This window comes from Miniopterus natalensis, chromosome 11 (genome assembly GCF_054644295.1).
Source record: "Miniopterus natalensis isolate mMinNat1 chromosome 11, mMinNat1.hap1, whole genome shotgun sequence".
NCBI lineage: Eukaryota > Metazoa > Chordata > Mammalia > Chiroptera > Miniopteridae > Miniopterus > Miniopterus natalensis.
In genome coordinates, this window is record NC_142091.1 from 55,662,846 (window position 1) to 55,684,462 (window position 21,617).

At 38.6% G+C, this 21,617-nt stretch overlaps 1 protein-coding gene across 1 annotated transcript in view; it reads left to right on the plus strand.

The window, feature by feature from the left end:
* ANO3 (anoctamin 3) overlaps positions 1-21,617 on the plus strand; it is a 161,787-nt gene that overhangs the window by 59,991 nt on the left and 80,179 nt on the right. The window contains exons 5-7 of the mRNA XM_087821792.1: positions 12,876-13,034; positions 18,132-18,232; positions 20,470-20,514. Of these exons, the coding sequence (XP_087677918.1) occupies positions 12,876-13,034; positions 18,132-18,232; positions 20,470-20,514 (305 nt within the window). The remainder of the gene's footprint in view (positions 1-12,875; positions 13,035-18,131; positions 18,233-20,469; positions 20,515-21,617) is intronic.

The window sequence follows — 21,617 nt, forward strand, 5'->3', positions numbered from 1 at the left end:
GTGTGTGTGAGTGTGTGTATGTGTGAGTGTGTGTGTGAGTGTGAATGTGTGAGTGTGTGTGTGTGTGAGTGTGTGTGAGTGTGAATGTGTGAGTGTGTGTGAGTGTGTGTGAGTGTGAATGTGTGAGTGTGTGTATGTGAGTGTGTGTGTGTGTGAGTGTGTGTGTGTGAGTGTGAATGTGTGAGTGTGTGTGAGTGTGAATGTGTGAGTGTGTGTGTGTGTGAGTGTGAATGTGTGTGTGTGAGTGTGTGTGTGTGTGAATGTGTGTGTGTGAGTGTGTGAGCGTGTGTATGTGCGCTCACACGCAGGCCTGCATATTCATTTCAGGGACTACAAAGGCTAGGAGGTGCCTGACGAATAAAATATAGCTCCTGCCCCTCCCCGACCTGCCGCCCCTTGAGCTGGATGGGAAGCGGGCACGGGAGCAGTGGGCCTCGGCCGGTCACGGCAACCTTCGTGCTGCCGGGCGCCTTCCAGGCACCAGCCGCCGCCCGGCCTGCCCTATGCACCTTGAGCGCGCTCCCGCTCCCTGCCCGCGCCTTCGCGTGCAGTGCCGCCTCTGCCTAGGGGTGCTCAAACTCCCCTCCTTTCGTTCACTTTTTCCAGAAGTCAAATCACATACCACTTTTTAATGACCATTTTTAGAGCAGTTTTAGGATTACAGTTAAATTGAGGAGGAGGTACAGAGATTTTCCAAATACCCCTCCTGCCCGCACATGCACAACCTCCCCTGTTATCAGCATCACTTACCAGAGTGGTACTTTTTTAATACCAGTGATGAGTCGACCAAAATCCCTAGTTTATCTTAGGTTTCACTGTCGGTATTGTACATTCTGTGGGTTTGAATAAATGTATAGTGACATACCATCATTATAGTGTCATACAGGGAATTTCACGGTCTTAAAAATCCTTTATGCTCTGCCTGTTTATTGCTTGACCCCCTTTCAGCAACCACTGATCTTTTTATTACTGTTCTTACTCTCTCATATAGGAAGATGTCAAGGAAGTGAAAAAAGAAAGTAGATAGAAAGCACAATTATAATTTTGTGTGTGTGTGAGAGAAAGACTTTTCCAGAGTGTCATATAGTTGGAATCATACAGTATGTAGCCTTTCAAATCAGCTTCTTTCACTTAGTAATATGCATTTAAGGTGCCTCCATGTCTTTACATGGCTTAACACTCATTTATTTTTAGTGCTGAATAATATTCCACTGTTTGGATGTACCACAGTTTATGCATTCATACACTGAAGGATATTTTGATTGATCCAAAGTTTTGTCAGTTATGAGTAAAGCTCCTGTCAACATCCATGTGTAGGTTTTCATGGGGACATGGCTTTTTGATTCCTTTGGGTAAACACGAAGGATCGTGATTGTTAGATCATATGGTACGAATATGTTTAGTTTTTAAGAGACTCTCAGACTGTCTTACAGAGTAGCTGTACCATTTTTTTTTAATTTGCACCAGCAATGTGTGAGAGCTCCACATCCTCACCAGCATTGGGTGGTGTGAATGGTCCAGATTTTGGCCACTCTAATAGATGTGTAGTGGTATCCCATTGTTGTTTTAATTTATATTTCTCTGATGACATAGGGTGGGCCATCTTTTCATATGTTTATTTTTAATATGTATGTCTTCTTTGGTGAAGTGTCTATTAAGGCCTTAGACCGCATCTTTAATCAAGTTGTTTGGTGTTTTTTTTTATCTCTCAGTGTTAAGAGTTGTTTATATATGTTGAATAACAGTCCTTTAGCAGATGTGTATTTTGCAAATATTTTCCTGTTTGTGGTTAGTTTCTAATTCTCTTGATATTGTTCACAGAGTAAGATTTTAAGGAAGTCCAGATCATGACTTATTTCTTTCATGGCCCATGTCTTTGGTGTTGTATCTTAAAAGGTATTACCATACCCAAGGTCATCTAGGTTTCCTCCTGTTATTTTATAGGAGTTTTGTAGTTTTGCATTTTACATATAAGTCTGTGATCCATTTTGTATTATTTTTTGTGAAATGTAAAGTCTAGACTCATTTTTTGCATTTGGATGTCCAATTCTATCACCATTTGTTGAAGAGAACATATTACTTCCGAATGAAGACTTCTCTCTCTCTGGACAGTTGGTATGCCTTTGTTCTCAAAATACCTGCACTCACTCCTCCGATGGTATAAATCACACCAAACTGTAATTTACTTGTCCTCCTATCTTTCTGACTAAATTACTCTCTCTTAAAAGATGAAGGCCATGGATTATTTTTCTTTGTAATTACATTAGTGCCCTGCACAAAACCTTACTCATAAGAGGGACTCACAGTGAACTTGTGAAATGAATAAACATGCAAGAGAAAATTAGGAAAACATTACAACTTTAGTTATGTGTGTGACCTTAAAGAGTTAAGGTAATGAAGCTTGTGTTTAAAGGAATAAAAATTTAGAGTAACTTTATTTCTAGGAATTTGTATTAATAAAATAATCAGAGAGGTTAACAGAGATATATAAACAAAGGTATCAATTACATTATGAATCATAGCAAAGAATAATTTAGCAAAACAAACCTAAATATCCTTCAGTAGAAGGTAAATAAAAAGAATGGTGTTCAGCTATTTCACAGTGCAATAGGACAGAGCTAACCTGCACCACTAATCCTCTTGTGGGCTGATAGCACAACAATAAATAAAATATGGGAATATAAAGTTGTGGTATTTTCCGCCCTGGTTCTGGGATACCCTGACCCAGCAGATCTCTTCCACTTGAGCTGCTGAGACCATCAGGCCTCAGACACCCTCCCCAAAAAGCAAGTAAAAGTTTTGGGAACCCCAGTGTTATGGATCCTTGGTCTCATATGTATTTCTTGCACTTAAACAAGATGAAAATAACTCATCACCCTCCCTTGGAACAGCTTCTGTTTTCTGCCTAACTGAAGTGAAATTAGAGAAAACTTTATGGGCTTTTCCTGTTGTTTTACCCAAATATCACTTACTTTGGGGTTCAGGTGGAACTGACCATCTTTACGTACCTAAGATAGCCAATAGAATTCTCCATCTGTAATGACAGATTACAGTTTTGGACAAGGTGTCTAAGCTGAATTCCTCTCTGGGGTGTTCTTCCAGAACTATGGGGAAAGATGCTCCCTCCATCTTTCCCCATAGAAAGGCAAACAGAAAAGCAAACAAACAAAAACAGAATTAAGAGAGAGAGTAGAGATCTGATAGTAGAGATAATGAGAATCCTGACAGCTGCATTTGAATAATCTCCAAAACCTGCTGTTCTAGAAGCTATCCAGTCTATTTCTGGACTTCTTAGAGGTAGAGAGCTAAATAATTTTTACTGTATGAAAAGGAAAAGCCTTCTGGGGTCGGGGGGAAGTTATGATTGTCTGGCTTGTATTGGATTTCTGTCATTTGGAACTGAAGGAGTTCTGGTTAATACAGATATTCGTAGCATACAGTTGAATAAGAACAGATTTCGTACCGGTATGTATAAAATTCCACGTGAGTCTGCATTATGCATTGCATATTCTATATAATACATAATATATACGCACACTCATACATTTGCACCTATGTTTTGGGGAGAGAGAAGAGAATGAGAGAAAGAAAACTCTGAACTTGCGATAGCAATGATCTCTGAGCTGTTATCTCTAGAAGTACTTTCACTTTATTTTGTGTTGATTATTGGGAAAACAAAGGCAGAGTGGGGAAAATAATAAGAGTTGAAAATGCCATTATTGAGAGCAGAGGAAGGGTTGGGACAATTGGAGGAGCAGCATGAACAAAAGTCGAGTCTGGGCTACATCATGTATGTACAGCAGCCAAGGCGCTTAGAAGTAAGCAGAATACATATTTTATATGTGTGTCTAGGAAAACTTCCTACTGAGAAGTTATCTGACTTCAAATGCCTTTATATCTCTATATAAGGAAAGTTTATATAACCATATGAAGGTCCATTTGTATTTATCGCTTGTATTGTCTAAAATATGTTGAATGTGTTTTAAAAGACGTGTATGCATCAATAAAGCAAGTATTATTTAGAAAATTTATTTATCAAAAAATCACAAGGGGGATTGAGTGGTTAGAAGAGAGTGTTTTTAGGATTCCTAAATAGAAGCCTCTGGACTGACATTATTTAGAATTATGTTTATGGGGTTTTGTTTTTTTGTGATGTCACTGCATTGGAAAGCAGTATTTTCAAAACTAACTGCAAATGCTTGCCAGAGTGATCAAGGTGTTTATGTGTTTGTAAATTTTCATCTCAGTCCTTAGGTAAGCTGTTCTTCCTTTGGTAACAAGAAGGTATTCAGGGTGCTGCCTTCAAGAGACTTCTCTGGCGTGAGATCTTGGAGTTGAGCAGAGGCTGCTGGCGTTTCTGACACTTAGTAAAATGTGTTTTATTAATGAACGTAAAGCAGCCATTTGTGAAGGGGAAAGGGATTCTGGGCCAGGGACAAGATTAGAGAAACGACTACTCTTGATGAACTTGGACCTTGGAACCTGTCATCTCTGCTTGATAGGGTCTTTTTGTTTGTTTGTTTGTTTAAATATTGTTGAAAGTATTACAGATGTCCCCTTTTTACCCCCATTGATCCCCTCCACCCTGCATCCACCCCGCCCCCAGGCCTTCCCCAGACCAGTGTCTGCGTCCATGGGTTATGCTTATAAACATATAAGTTCTTTGATTAAGGTCTTAAAGTGGTGCTGGGTCCAAACAGGCCAACAGGAAAGGAAGCTTTTAGTGGCAAAGTGGCATTAACTAAATAGATGTTGCATACTGTTATTAAGAATCCTCTCTAATGCTGTGTGCTCTTAGTTCACCGCTACTTGATGTGACTACCACGGCCCTGTACGCCCCATCCTGATTTGCAAGGGCTCTTTGGTGACTTATATTTGTTTGGCTTCCAAAGCCTCCAAGAAATCAGTCACAGCAATCTTTCAGCACAAACACCAGTGCCTTTATTTCTACACCATGGTGTTTCTTAATAGCTGGAGATTAAAGAGCAACTTTAAAACTATAGCTGCCCAAAACTCTTCTTGGAAAACAGATTGCTTGTCCTATTTAAACTCGTCCACTGTGAGCTAGATATCCTGCCTTGCAATGGACCAGGTTCCCAGAGACTGTTTACAAAATCCATGTTGTGTTCTCCCTTCACCCACACATGTAATTTATCCCCATGCATCTCCTCCATATCCTAAGGGGATTATGGAAATGGTGGAACTAGCCTATTAGGGATTTTTTTATGAGGCTCAGTCATTATGATTTTGAGGGTCATATAAACGTTTTGAGAATGAGTTATTGAATGTGTTTGTTAACCTTCCTGTTGATCTAATTCATACACGCACCATATAGCACACTAGACTACACACCTCAAAAACTTGTAACCAACAAAGATGTGGTCTCTGTCTCCATGGGCCTGACATGTATAAGTAGTGGTGGTAAAAGGACTGAAAAAACAAGTATTTGCTGATTTCCATGATGTAAATACTCCCTTTGCCCTATTTACACTACCCATGTGAGGTCAGCTGGTTCACAGAATTTCTGAAAATTTAAAAAATTGGCTCTCATGAGCAGGTGCAAGTTGGCTCTCAGTGGAAGATCCCAATGTACAGAGGCTGTTGAGAAAATGGAAGCAGGGCCTCAGACTTCTTCATCATTGGGAGACCCCAAGAAGTCCCAGAAATAAGGAAAAGCTATATTTCTTTTATAATTTATTTTTATTGTTGAACGTATTACGAATGTCCCCCATCTCCCGCCTTTGCCTCCCTCTGCCCGGCTCCTGCCCCGCCCCGGCCTTCCCCACACTGTTGTTGTGTCCATGGGCTATGCATATATGCATATAAATTCTTTGGTTAATCTCTCCCAGCCCCCTTCCCCTGCTTCTTTCTGAGATTCGGCAGTCTGTTCCATGCTTCCATGCCTCTGGTACTATTTTGTTTGTTTATTTTGTTCATTAGATTCCACATATAAGTAAGATCATGTGGTATTTGTCTTTCTCTTCCTGGCTTATTTCACTCCAGCTGTCCCAAAGGGTATGAGATCCTTCATTTTTATAGCTGCATAGTAGTCCATGGTGTAAATGTACCATGGCTTTTTTATCAGGACCTATATTAACTTCTGCAGCAGCAGTTGTGCCATGTTTACTGTTTTTTCTCCATGCCTAACAAGGACAGAAGAACACTATATCAGTACTTGTGAGTACTTAATTCTATGTTGTAGGAATATTTGTCTCCCACTTTATGAATGAGGAAACCAGTGAGCACAGAGGTTGGCAAAATCCAGGCCCATGTAAGCAGTTAAGAGACAGATCCAGAATTCAAATCCGGATCTGTCTACCTGCAAAAAATAAACATTTCATTCTAGGCTGCACTGACTCCCATAGGATGGGAAGGGAAAACTAAGATAAAGAAAAAGGCACAATTTGCAGCACATAGTAGGTAAATAAACTTGTTTTATTCAAACTGCAGCATACAGGCCTTCACTTTCTTGTTCATTTTATTTTTCTAATTGCTGTTCACTTCTCTGTCCCCAATCACCTGAACAAATATCTGGGGGAAGTAGGCACACACAAAACATGATCTATAGCTCAAAGTAGCTAAGGTTTAATGATTTCTCATAGCCACATGTTTGCCAAAACCTGGTTTTCAAAATATTTTTTTAAGCTACACAGTAACAATTGAAACAGTTTTTTCATAAAGGTGACCTTACTTGAATGTGTATTAGAAAAACATAACAACCACACAAAACAGGTTCTTTTTAAGTTAACATTATTTTGGCGAAGGCTATTTTTTAAAGGAAGAGCGCAATCTAAAGAAAAAAGTATTAAGTACATGGTCTGTGGCTATGGCAAAATATACACATATGTTAAATTTTGAGAAACAATGCCATATTGTGCCTTGTCTAATCACTTCCCAGATGACAGTTGTCATTTATCTAGAGCCTAAGAAGTCTGGCACTCATGCCACTTAGTTTACACACATCAGCCACCACTTTCACAATTTTTAGGGAAGTAAATAGGCCCATTTATTACCATTTTATAAGTAAAGATGTTGAAACACTAAGTATTTATGCATAGTAACACGAGATAAGAAGTGGGAGTGGATCCTCAACTCTGGTACCCAACTACAAGTCATGTTGTTTTCAGAAAATTAAAGAAATATGCATGCTTCTACTTAACTCAGTTTCGAACATGAGGCCATGTGTGCTGGTTGTTCATAGTCTCCGAAAAGGAAAGATTAACAAGTAAAAAGGAAATGTTGGTTACCTTCACTGGTGCCCCTTTTTTGTACAAATTCAAATGGCTACACTGTTAGTTTAGCTGTGGGGCTTCCAAAGTGTTTAGAGGGTCTGCTGTGTAAGAGATTCAGGGCCTGGCTGCCAAGGCTCGCTGAGGGAGCCGAGTTACAGAGGCAGGCAGGTGTTCTCAGGATGGGGAGGATCCTGGGCTCTCAGATCTGGGAGTTCTTAGCCCGCTGTCCAGGAAGCTCTCCAGGGCTCCCACATGAGCTCCAGGGGATCCATAAACTCTCTGAAATTGTATGCATGGTGATAGGAATATGCACGTCTGTGGGGGGGTTTCTCGGAATATCGCCTATTACCAAAGCAGGATTAAAAACCACTGGCTTTGTCTTGACTTACTCCGCCACAGTTTAGGAGTTTAAACAATCACCAGTGGAGAAGCCTATACAAGTCCAAGTAGCCAGGGCCAGCATCTTCAGTGATACCCACGAGGACCTCATCGCGTTCATCTTTCTCTCTGTCTCTTTATGAAATATGTAACTTGGAGCAACCAGATTCATTTTGGTACTGGAAAGAACTAAGCTTCTTCTAAAACAGACATTAATGCTGCATTGTACATTTTCAGTGCCAGCTTTTCAAAGTTTCCAACGTGACCTGATGTGTTTTTCGGATGAGTAGACTGTTCGTAGCCAATGTGACAAGGTGCTCTGCTTTATGATTTTAGCAAAAGTAGTTGTCACCCTCTTCCCCTTGCTTGATCTCAAGAGTTTCTGGTCTTATTGGTGGAGCTTTAGAGAAGGAAAGAGGAACACAGGACTGCTGGGTCATGGAAATTTTCCGCAGATGTAAGGAACACAGCCTAGGGCACATCTTTTCTGCAGAAGCCAATACATTTCTCATCAGATCAGATCCATCTTGGTGTGAAGGTTATGGGAAACTTTATTCTCTGCTTTCTTAGAATATGTGATTAGTGACAAGAGTTTAAAATAGTTTGGAGCATACGTGGATTATCCCAATTTCCACATATGGTCAGGTACACAAATGATACTACTAGCAGCAAGCTGTCCAGTGCCAGAAACTTTGATCTCTAATCTGAAGGTCTGCCGTTTCAAGTTAAATATTCTAGTGAAACAGTAGCCTTTGACTGGAGTAAGGTTCTGGGCCATTCCTCTGTTTTCAGAAACACTTTTTCCCCTGTCCTATATTTTTGACTTGACAATTTTATTTGCATTTGCTGAAATGCAAATGAATTTAACCTGCCCTTGTAGAATCTGACCTTCCTGTGTTGTGCTTCCTCCCCTTTTCCTACCTGCCATTCGCCTGTTATTGAATCTAGAGCCAAAAGAAGGGAGTATCTTAATATTTCAAGTACACTTATTACTGAGTTATCCTAAAAATATATTGGGCAGACTTAAGCTGTTTGGCTTACTCACCATTTGTATTCCTGGCACCCAGCCCCCAGAAAGGTGCTTATAGAGAAGCCTACATTCGCAGGATGTGCCTTAGGGGTAAAAGCTACCTAAGTGCTCACGTATGCAGTTTACCTTTCCATTTCTGATTTCTGCTGTGCCCTGGACTTGATCTAGCAATTCCTCACTATCTTGTGAGTTCTTTGATAATTTTTAAGATTTTTCTTTGCATAAATTTTCCTGTTCATGGGTAAGATTGATCTGAATAACTAGAAATAGTGCTTCATTTTTCAGGAATATAGTCATTGGATTTGTGAGGTTACCAGTATTTTAAATTAGTGTCCTAACCACATGCTAGAAATCATCAAGTGCACCTTTATTTATAAACACTCTTTTGTTTTGTTTTGAGAGCTCTGTAAAAGAGAGTGTAGCATTCATGTGTTGATGTTGCAAGTAATTACACTGATGTTACAAGTTATTGACATGGTATTTAAGTAGTGTTATTGATTTTTTCAAACTCTGTTACAAGGTTCATTTTCTCAAACTGCTTTACAATAAAATGTCATTTAATTTTGTTTTGCATTTAAAATTTGATCTTCTAGTCTAAAAATTTTCATTTGCAGAATTTCATTGACTTCTTAGGTATATTTACTTGGTAATTCGAACTGAACACAGCAGAATTGCTGAATAAGTTCAGGCTGGGTTTAAGTAGAGTTTATGTGAAAAGTTGTCTTATGTGGTTGATGTGGAACTTGACATTGTTCACATCTCTTCAGCACATGAGCCCCGGGGTGATCATTTGTTACTAATGATGCCCCTTAGACCTCATGGAATGCTTTTTACCATATTTTATCTTGTGTTGTATCTGAAATCATGACCTAACCCAAGGTCCCAAATATTTACTTAAGATGTTATCATTTTGTAGTTTTTCCTATTACATTTAGGTCTGTTTTGAGTAAACTTTTGTGTGTGGTTTAAGTGGGGGTCCAACTTCTTTTGCACATGGATATACAGTTTGCACCATTTTGTTGCAAAGACCGTTTTCCTATTGAATTTCCTTAGCAATGTTGTGGAAAGTCAATTGGCCATAAATTTATAGGTTTATGTCTGGACCAGAACTGATGTTTGAATCAAGTCTAAAGGAGTCTAACTATTTTTTTTAAATCTGGATATCTAGTTCACCAGAATCAGCATAATTTAGTAAAGAGACCATATTTTAGCTTTCACTATTGTTATTTTTTGTTACTGAATTTTAGGCCCTATGCAGACCATTATCAACTTGCTTGTATGTTTTATGGTTTTCTACCTCTTTCTTTTATACCTGGAAACCAGAGTTTTACATACCTTCCTGCTAATTTCTCTGTGAGTTTCAAAATATGTGTGTCTTATTTGATCAACCATTTCTCGGTGTTTCACTGCAGGAGGGTTTTGAAATGTCGTTTGCCATGTTGCTGGGGCCCCAGCCCTGCTGCTGTGGGTTGTGCCTCTCAAACCTGGTGCTCAATTTCACTAGGAGGATTTTCTGTCTCTGCATTTTCCCCTTCAAACTTTCAGTGGTCAAAAAAGTGCCACATTCCAAAAAGTATGTGCTTTGTAATCCAGTTGATTTGTGAGATCTGATGACACTGAATTAACGCAGAGACTGCTTCTCATTTTGGAATAAGAGAAGCCCTTGTCGCTTGTTTTCTCCTTCATGATGCTAAAGGTGCTTACTCGGGCAGAAGTAAAACAATCTCAAATGTCATCTACAGTTTTCCCCAAGACCTCTGAAGCACTGCAGAGAGTGAATTCAGCTGCTGGGTATCTATGTGAGCATCATTCTTTGCAGAAATATAAACTCTAGCCAGAGTCCATTGAAAGATCTGAGAGATCTTAGAAAAGAGGCTCTTGGAGAAACATTTGGGGGGAAAAATGAGCATCATGGAATGTCAGGCCTAAAGGGCCTTTACTTGTGATAACACCCACACTTTGTCTCGTGGTAGGGGAACTGAGCCACGGGAGGAAGTCAGTTTTCTAAAGACGCTTCAGCAGGGGTAGAACCCGGGGTAAAACCCAGACTGCTTCTTTTTCTTCTTTTTTTCTTTTTTCTTTCCCCTGTTGTGACATTTTCCAGACTGATAATTTATCTATCCCCCAGTAGTTCTATTGAGGGTTTTGTGAATGAGACCATAGGCCTTCCTTCTCTCGTATGGTATTTCGTAAGATTTCTTTCTTTAATCAACCTTTTAATCCTTTATTTTATTTTATTCTATTTTACTTTATTTTTTATTGACTGCTTTTAGAGAGAGCCAGAGAGAGGAAGGGAGTGACAGAGAGAGAGAGAGAGAGAGAGAGAGAGAGAGAGAGACAGAGGGAGACCCAGAGGGAGGAACATGGATTTGTTGTTCCCCTATCTGTGCATTCATTGGTTGCTTCTTGTATGTGTCCTGACCAGATCGAAACCACAACCTTGGCATGTCTGGACTGTGCTCTAACGGACTGGGTTAACCTTTTACTCTTTTAAACCAGTTCTTTAAATATTATCTAATGCATAAACCTGTGACAGACAGACTCTAGGATGGCCTAAGGGATCCCTGCCTCCTGGTCTTCAGACTGGCTTCCTTCACTTAGCAGCTCAGTCATTTTTAAAGCTCTTAAAATGTTAATGTGATTTAAAAATAAACCATGAAGCTCTAAATGCTGTGAAGTTATCAAGCACTAGGAAGAACAGGCATCTTAAGTCCTGCTCATTCCCAGGTGTCTCTCTTCCTCTCAAAGTCTTCCTGGGGGTCTGAAACTCGAGAAGTACATGAAGGTCAAGATCCGCTCGGGGTCTGGAATGTCTGCAGTTTCAATATATATGCAATTTTGAAGCTACCACTTGGAGCAAACAGTCTTGCCCGTCAGCTACATATCCTGTGGGCAGGTGGGGCTGCAGAACCCGTTCGCACCTGCCTCCAGGTCAGGGCAGGTGCAGTGGTTTGTCCCCCCGCGCCCCCCAAGAGCATATGCAGTGAGAGAGGAGGCACAGCCTGCTTCCCCAGGAACCCCACTCCTTCATCCGGGGCTTGCAAGCTTGCACTTCCTCTGAGCATCAAGCGAAAGGGAGGGGAAGCAGGTCCTATGGAAACCCCAGAGGGGACAAGTCGCTCTTAGGCCGCTACCACGGAGAAGCTTTATGTTGGGTCTGGGAACTCTGCGTCCCGCCCACCTCTTCTGCGGCTGAAAGAACAAACAGCGCTTCTCTCTCCTCTGTGCCCTAAGCCTGCGTGCACCGTTACCCTGCTGGGCCTCGGAGACAGCCTCCGGTGGGTCTGTGACAGGCGCTGTTTGGGTTCCTTTGGTGACTCACTATGTTGTGAATCTGAAAACATTTTTATTTTTCAAAGTCAAAAAGTCAGTGTGGCATTGCCTGCCGGAGTAGTAGGCCAATCACGTTATGGGGGACTTGTTGCCAAGATATCACAAGCTGTCTCTGGGAGGAAATGAAATCAGTACCTTATTAGCTGTAAACTGATTGACTCCATGTCAGTAATGACTTTTAATTGGTAGCGCCACGCTTAGGAAATACACACATGTAATACAGAGCAGGAGTCGGGTGCAGACAGTAAGGTGAACGTGGTAATAGCCTCTCATTGAATACAGGCTGTAAAACACACAAGGCAGAAATTGGATAGAAAATTGGGCGGAGTCTGAAAAACAACTGGAGAGGGTGGGCACAGCAGGTGAGGGCTTTCATGCAGTGTCCATACGTCAGCTAATTTAGTTGGATCACAGTCTTATCTCCTGGGAGCAAGTATTTCTTGGAGCAAGCAGCTTGGGAATTACTGTTTGGTTTAGTGTTGCTGAACATAGGTTTGGGAAGAGCCTGGTCTGCATATTGTTTAATAAAGGAAATAATATTGGTTTCAATTCTTGTACCTATGTTTTTTTAAGCCATAGCGTCTTTATCTTTGAAATGGAAGTTGTATTAAATAAGATCATATAGGGCTGTATTGAACAAAACACATGCATTTTGATGTCAACATCAGAGAAACCATGTTCAGATATTAGAATGCCTCACTTCAAATCCTATCCCATTACTTTCTAGCTTATTTCCTAGAGTAGAGTGCAAATGTTTAAAGTCATCTTTCCCTATCTTATAATAGGAATGTAAAAACATATTTTTTCACATTGGATTGCCAGTATCCAAAGAAAAGTAACTAAGACCAAAATGTGTGTGCTCGTCTAACCCACACTACTAACAGTCATTGTTTCGTTTGCAGAATGACATGAATTACATAGCATCCAGTGGACTGCTATTCAAAGATGGCAAAAAGCGGATCGATTACATCCTGGTTTATAGAAAGTCAAATATACAATATGACAAAAGAAACACATTTGAAAAGAACCTCAGGGCAGAAGGCTTGATGTTGGAAAAGGAGGTAGGTGTTTTAGTAATATTAATTATGTCATATAATATGCTGGAAGAGAGATGTTTTTATGTTTCGGTGTGGAAAGTGTGTGGCATATGGCTTTATAAAATGTATAGTTACATTTTCTCCCAAGTGTAAAAGAAATACATACTCTGTATAGCCCCACTTAAATATGTATTCCTTCCGTACTCTATATATTTCTGTCAATTTAAATATTTTTTAAAGTGCATAACTATTTTTACAGTTTTAAAAATTGAAGAAGGAATAATTATACCTATGCAAAGTACAAAACCCTATGAAAAGAAAAGCAAAATGTTGAAAGAAGAGAGTTTGCCAAACTGTTAATGTCTGGGTTTTCATATCGGAACTATGGGTGATTTTCTTCCCAGTCCTTTTTCTCTTATGCTATTTTTAAAGACTATTTTTAGGATCGCAGTATAGTTGAGATGAAGGTACAGAGATTTCCTATATACCCCCTTCCCCTACACATGGGTAGCTTCCCCCATTATCAACATCTCCTACCAAAGTGGTACATTTGTGACCATTGTTAAACCTACGACACATCGTTTCAGAGTCCATAGTTTACATTAATGTTCCCTTCTGATGTTGTACATACTATGGGTTTGGACAAATTTGCAAAATGTATTTACATTATAGCATCATACATAGTATTTTCCTGCTCTAAAAATCAGCTGTGCTCCACCTATACATCTCTCCTACACTCCCAACCTTTGATTTTTTTTACTCTCTGCATAGTTTTGTCTGTTCCAGAATGTCATATAGTGGAATCAAGTGTGTAGCCTTCTCAGATGGGCACTTTTCACAGAGTAGTATGCAGTTAAGTTTCCTCCATGTCTTTTCATGGCTTTATAGCTCCTTTCTTTTTAGGGTGGAATACTGTTCCATTGTCTTCCATGGCCTGGGAGGCAGGAAGAAAAAGGAAGGGAGAGAAAGATTGAAGAAATAGGAGACAGATGAGATTGAAAAAAAAATGTCAAGGCCTTTGGGTAAGGGTATAAGGGAAGAGCCAGTAAATAGTTAAAATATCAAGCATAATACAACAAAAATCAAGATTCCTGAATTATATTTAAAGTTAATTTTCTACAATTAAATTTTTACTTGTCAAAGGTATTTTTACAACAGGTTTATCTTTACTTATGTTTCTAATTCTAAAAGTAATGACGATGATTTTTTAATGGTTGAGTTAATTAGGACTAGATTAATTATCCCAGTGCTAGTGTGTAAAATCAACCTGCTATGACAAACGCAGTTTGAGTGAACAAAAACATGTTTCTATAAAAAGCATTTTAACATTATGTCATAAAAATGATTGCCTTAAAGTTTCAAATTAAGACTTTTTTAACACTGTTTGTATTGAGTTTCTATTGCTGCTTAGCAAATTACCACACATTTGGCAGCTTAAAACAAAAGTCATTTGTTAACATACAGCTCTGCTGGCCAGAGGTTTGAGCATGACCTTGGCTGGGCTCTTTGCTCAGTCTCTCATAAGACTTAAATTGCTACGTTGGGCAGGCTTTATTCACACCTGGGGGCTCCAGGTACTCTCAAGCTTATGTGGTTGTGGCAGGATTTAATTCCTTGTGGTTGCAGGACTGAGGTTCCCATTTCCTTGCTGGCTATCAGCTAGGGATGGTTCTCGGCTCCTAGAGGCCATTCTCCTTCCTTTCTACATGGCCCCCCACCTCCATTTTCAAAACTAATGATGGAGAACCTTCCTTGTGTCCCTCTGCTATTTTGAATCTTTCTTGCCAGGAAGAGTCTAGTTTCTTTTAGGGGCTCATCTGCCATGGAGGATAATCTCCTTTTCTTAACAGCCAATGTGACATATAACAAACCTAATTATGGGAGTGAATATTGTATCCTATTCACATGTCCCCAGGGTTGTACAGGAGTACAGGACGAGGACAACAGCAGAGCACGAGGGTCTTGGAGAACGTTTTAGAATTCTGCCAGTCACACTATTAAAAAATATCAGCATCGTGAAGTTACTGCCCTTCTAAGCAAACAGCTTTAGAAAGAAACGTACCTCTATGATGACAAGATAGAATCCAAGTACATTTTTAGTTTAAATCTTATATTCACTGATAACTAACTGGTATGTAAATATTTATAGTTATCAGAACTATCAAATTCAGCATTTTGCATTATCACAAACATTTTCTGTCAAAGTTTCTACTATTAAAAGCCGTGGCCTTTGGTGGCAGCTTAATTCTAATCAACGTTAGTTGATAATAGTTAGGGTCTATGACAGGCGGAAAGGGGACATTGAAATTGTGAAAATGTCAGCAAGACTGGATTTTTAGCTGAAAAATTGGAATATTTCTCAGTGGACGATCCTCATTTTTTACATTTACATTTACCAGAGCTCAGCATTGAGTCTGGCACATAGTAGGTCTCAAATCCTCATTAAATTGCACATTGATGTGAACAATTTTCAGATGGTCACATCATCCGCAGATAATGGTGCATATTTTAAGCCCATATCAATGAATAGGTAGACACTCTGTAACTGTCAGGGCAGGTGCTTTGTTATCCAAATACATTTCCACATCATATCAGCAATTTGTCTTTACCTTAGAGTTAATACCATGAGCTGCCACATTCTATTTTCTTTCAGTTCTCTGCCACCAACTTGCAGAGTGACTTTGTAAAAACAGTTTTCAAATTTCCTCTTCTCTCGAGTGAATGTTCTACCTCTTGGGAATTTTAGGTGGAATAATTAAATAATAATGTGAAGTGCGAAGGCAGTGGGTGTTTTGTTCCCTCAGAAAAGCCTGCCTTCACAGAGCTAAAACGATTGGTGCCAGATTGGGAGCTTTTGATTGCAAGGGAGAAAGTAATGTTTCCCCCTGCCAACACCATCCCCTGCTCAGTAGCTACAAGAAAATGGCACTACTTTTCTTTTTTTAAAAATAAAGGTATAAAAAAAGAGAAGTTATGTTGAGGGAATTACAAAAGAAGACAGTTCATGCTTGAAAAGATCTATGTATGTTTAAAGTTAAAACATACAAAATTAGAAATGTTCTAGCCATGTGTGCACTTAGCTTGACATTTTACTCATTGATGATAGAGTTAATGTGGCAACATCCTTCTAAGCAACCCTTTTATTTAAGAGCATTAGATTATTTCACACTTAGAGGTTGATAGGAGTGAATTAACAGTCAGGGCTAAGCCATCTATTCATGATACTAATTTGATTCCTCACATAGCACCTCTTCTAAAATAATTCTGACTTAATTGCTTTCTTATCTCCACTATCTCTTGATTAGGTAGAAATTACACAGGATTTACTAAAAATAAGTTACATTCATTTATTCATTAAATAATTGTCAATTTTTATTTTCATCATTCTTTACCTTTATATTTAAAATAAACATATTCCAAGTAGAGAAGGTTTTTGGAAATTATACTGATGTGAAAGTACTTCTTGCTATTTTTCTCATGGTGGTTTGCAAAACGCTAGTACGTCAGTAAGCTATTGGAAAAAACAAGCAATCCATGATCCAGAATTTTGGACATTCAGAATTACTTTTTTCACCTTCTTGTATATTTTTAGAAAGTACATACATATTAACGTGTCTCACAAGTTTTCTAGTGAGAAACCCAAAACTAACTTGACCGCAGAATATGCCCCTCACTCCTTACTGCCCCCCCCACACCTCTTTTTTCATAATACTGTGGAACAAACCTTGGCAAATGCTAGTCTGTGAGAGTGCCTGCCCTATGCCGTCGGTGTGAGGCTGCCTTCTGCATCAGGGTGTTAGTCCAGTGAATGTCTCATGGTTCTCTGATAATCCTGTTTAAAAATATTGCTAGCACAACTTTGAAATATTGTCTGGCAAACTTGTGAAATTAACCATATCTAAAAGAGGGGGCCTTATGAATATCTGAATATAACATTTTACAGTTTTTAATTTTAAAAGATACATGATTTTAAGCTAAACTGATAAACTTCTTGCATACTTTTCAGTTTTTAAGACTGGAATGTTTTTGAGACGTTCCGTCTAGTAGCAGTTTACATGAACAAGGTAGCCGATGGAGCGCAGCTGCGTCTCGCCGGCAGGGCTGTCTAACGGGGGCAGACCGCGGCTCTCCCTTTCTAGGTGTTCAGCTCCTCTAATCACATGAGGGAGAAGTTCTGTGGGATTCACGGCTCACAGGGCCACTAACAGCTTCTTAGCCCCATGGGCCTCAGCTATTGTGGGAGCTTCAGAATATAACTGGACTTTTTTTAAGAAGTAGAATATAATGTGAATACTATGTAACACCAAAGTAGCCAATTATTTATGGACTTATTTTAGCCTATTGGAGCACATCTAAGAATCTCCATCATTGTTTGGCTCAAAGAGGCACCTGATTCTCTGTTAATGATGTGAGTAAAGTATTCAGAACAATGGGATCCAATCTGAGATTTCTTAAGAGTTAGACCAAGGTATACAGTTTCATTTAAAGCTCCTTGGATAATTCTGATACGTGTCTGACTCTGCTTTAAAAATCTCTTGTTGAATCAAAGACACTAAAATTCTTGTGATCTCTTGATACGGAAAAAAAGTGGGCTAAAAGGTTAGAGTAAATGTGTAAATTTGACAGCTTTGTAAGATAATGGACTTGTGTGATTTATACTCCACCCCCCCCCCCACGATTTCCATAGTACCTAGCAAGTAGTAATTATTCAATAAAACATGCTAAAAGAATAAGCGAATGAATTAATGAGTGACTAGTGGCAACTATCTATCCCTCTGAGCAAGAATGAGGGGAACTTAATAAAGTATCCTCAAGGATAACTTTAGATTCCTAATTGGCTCCTAATTTTTTTCATTGGGGATTCTGAACCTTGACACTAATCTATATAAGAAAATGCACTGACTCATACCAGTGATTATTTCTTGTATATGATGTCATTATTAAATTTTTATTTAAGATTTTTATATATTAAGCATTTTTATTCATATAAACTACTTTTAAATTAGTGACAATGATACATGTGTAGACAAAAGGACAATGTTACTTTCTCTCAAATCAAATTACCCCACATTATCATCAGCTCTGATTCTAAATAATGGTGCCTATCTGCTGTCTTTGCAGCCAGCTGTTGCAAACGCTGATATCATGTTTATTAAAATTCACATTCCGTGGGACACGCTGTGCAAGTATGCAGAGAGGCTGAATATCAGGATGCCCTTCAGGTACTTTCAAATTTTATTTCATTCTCTCTGAATGTATATTAAGATTAGTCTGGAGTTTGTGTTTTTTTGCAAAATCTTAGGGCAATAAATGTAATCATTTCAACAAGGGAAATGCTTTTCCTTCTGAAGGCTGGGAAATCTTGGACACTTCCCCCCAACCCCCTTGGCAAGCAAATATTGAGTAGACATGTCTTCCTATATTGCATATCTTGTATTATATATAAAGTGTTTCACTTTCCTCCATCATTCCTCAAAATAAAATTTAGGGGTGTTCCTACTATGTGCAAAGTGTTAACTTGCATTGAAGATGTGGACATTTATACTTATTTGGAGCTCAATGTGCTTTTTTTTTTTAATTTTATTTTTGTTTAAAATGTTACAGATGTCCCTTTTTCTCCCCATTCCACCCTGTTCCATCCCCCTCCCCAGTCCCTCTCCCCACCATTGTCCTTTATTAGCTGCTAAGAATGTTTTAAAAGGTTCAGGGTAACAACATACCAATAAAAAAGTCCTCTAGACAACGAATATGAATGAACAATAAGAGCGCAATTCATAAATATGGAGAAATTTCTCATACCTGGTAGCATGAAACAGGCCGACTCTGATAAGAGTGCAGACATCCTTAATAAGTCTTAGGATATTCATTTTTAAAAATATCAATTTTTTTACTTGCTGGTAAGGCTGCATTTGAAAGAAGACTTCTGATACATCTGAAGAAAGTAATATAAAAACCATGAAACCTATGCACTTTACCATCTCTACTTATTGATGTTGTGGCTGAAATTTCATCTTTATAATATGTTTTTTCCAAATAGTGTATACAGCTGCTGCATTATGAAACTTTTGGAAAGTTCCATTGAAATTCTCATGATTTAATAATAATATATTAGAAAATATGCAACATTTTCCAAAGTGTACCAAAGGAATTCTGGCTCCACAGGCTTAGTAGAAAAATATCCTGTGACCAAATATGCTTCTGAATTTCTGAGTTACACAATGTTTCTTCACTGTAGGAATTTTTAGAGAAGTGGTTCTCATTCTGAGTCTTTAGAGTGCCTCAAAATGACCTGGGAAACTTTATAAAAATGAAGGTTCCTGGAACGTACACCCAGAGATTCTGGCTAGTAAGTCTAGGATAGGATTGAGCATATACATTTGTAATAAACATTCCAAATGATTCTGATGCAGATGAGAAAGAAATATTGTCTCGGAGATTGTAAAATTTTAACAATTATATGATTTTTTATAAAACTCAAGAGGCAGTTATACAGAGCAATCTTTCCCAAATTTCCATCTGATAAAGGATTTTTTTAAAATTTGAATATGATGATGTTCTCGGGAAAATAATTTGAGATGTGCTAGAACACAGAGTTCTTTGGGAACATCTTTCCAGATCCGCTCAAATAACAGGTACAACATTAACTAACTCCTTAGTAACTAACTCCTCATTTATTTATGATGCTCCTGAAATTTGGGATACTTCTCAGCTCATAAGAGAATGCTATTCAAGCACAAACTGTGTGGCCAAGTGTTTTTATGATGGATGGCCAGTTCAGTTTCCAGCTGCCCAGTGTTCTCACAGTTAAGAACATATATATTGTCTTAAAATGAAAACATACAAGAATAACCAAGAACTTATATAGGAAAGATGCATGTCTCTTTTTAAAGATTGATGCATAAAAATGTTATCCATGTTTGGCTAATCTATGTATTTATTCAGTGTTGCGATGTACATATTAACATTCCACTAAGAAAAAGTGCAGATTTATTCAGAAAAAAATATCAGAGTTGTAACCCTGCCTGCAAAAGTTTTCAGCTAACTTACTGTATAAACATGAATTTTGAGCAATGTGCCTACATTTTCTGCTTCAATACCTGTGTAGAATTGTATACGCCTGTATTTTTAGCTATTTCTTGGTCTGAGCCTTCTTCCAAAGTCAATATGGCCTACGTATGGGGCTTGACGTTTCAACACTACCAAGAAAATTTCAGAGAATAGTCTGCATTTTCTAGATATTATACTATCAGGAAGGACTTAACCTGTCCTCTCTACATTCCAGAAATATCAAGCCCCACTTTTGCTGTTTTTCTTTTGCTTCAGAGGCATTTCCTGGTTTCATGTCAGTCTGAAGCATGTGGAAGTTGGAATGTTGAAATGCTCCATGTGATTGAATGTTGTCACTCCCTGGTTTCACATGCACATGTGACTCTCCCAGCTGATTTCTGTTATTTTTCAGGAAAAGATCCTATTACACAGACCAGAGGAGCAAATCAACGGGCAGGTTGGTGGGTGATGTGAATTTGTTTATGACTAATCTGTCATTTGCGGGGGAGGGAATAGAAAGACATTCGATTACCCTTAGCGGTAGTTGTAAATTTTAGGAAAAAAACACTTTGTTGATTTATTCAAGAGATTTTGAAAATGACTTGTGCCAAATTTAACAATGTTTAAAAACAGATACACCTCCTTTTTTTATGTACCATCGGCATTCCTGCAATCCTCACTTGATAGCACGGCAATTTAGCATTTTAGGAGATTTTGATTTTAAAAATAGTTATAAAAAAACAGATAGATAGGTAAATACTGACCCAGCAGAGTAATAGAACATCAGACCCAACAGAGACCTTCTGGATCATTTGATCCACACCTCTTCTTTGACAGAGGCGGTAAAGGAAAGACTAGCATTCAGCACCTTTTGAATCAAAGACCTGTTCCTATTCCACTTTCTTACCCATTTTTAATAGTGGGAAAAAATGTCCTTTTTAAAAATATTTTGGTCAAATGTAAAAGTAAACTAGAAAAATGAACACTGTACTGTGTGTCCTATGCTTTATTATCTTTTGTATTATTTTTTTAATTTCATGAAATGAAAATTCAGTTATCAGTTATTTCAACTGACTATTAAAGTCTCTTAAACTATAGTCAAACCTCTTTACAATTTACTTTTTTTTAAAAAAATATATCTTTATTGATTTCAGAGAGAGGAAAGGAGGGAAAGAGAGAGAGAGAAACGTCAGTGATGAGAGAGTCATTGATCAGCTGCCCCCTGCACGCCCCATGCTGGGCATCGAGCCCGCAACCCGGGCCTGTGCCCTGACCGGGAATCGAACCCTGATCTCCTGGATCCCAGGTCGATGCACAACTGCTGAGCCACGCCCGGCCGGGCTACAATTTACTTTTTACAAATATTCTCTTTGTTCCCTGACTTTGCGGATGCATATGGGGAGGGTAGCAAACAAATAGGAAAGGTGGTTATGAAAGTATATTACATATTAAACTGGAAAAAAAAAAGAATATCATTTATTTTTCTTAATTTACACTTTCAATTAAGAAAATGGATGATCTTGATTTTTTTTAATTACCTTTGGAGAAGAAAATTATGTT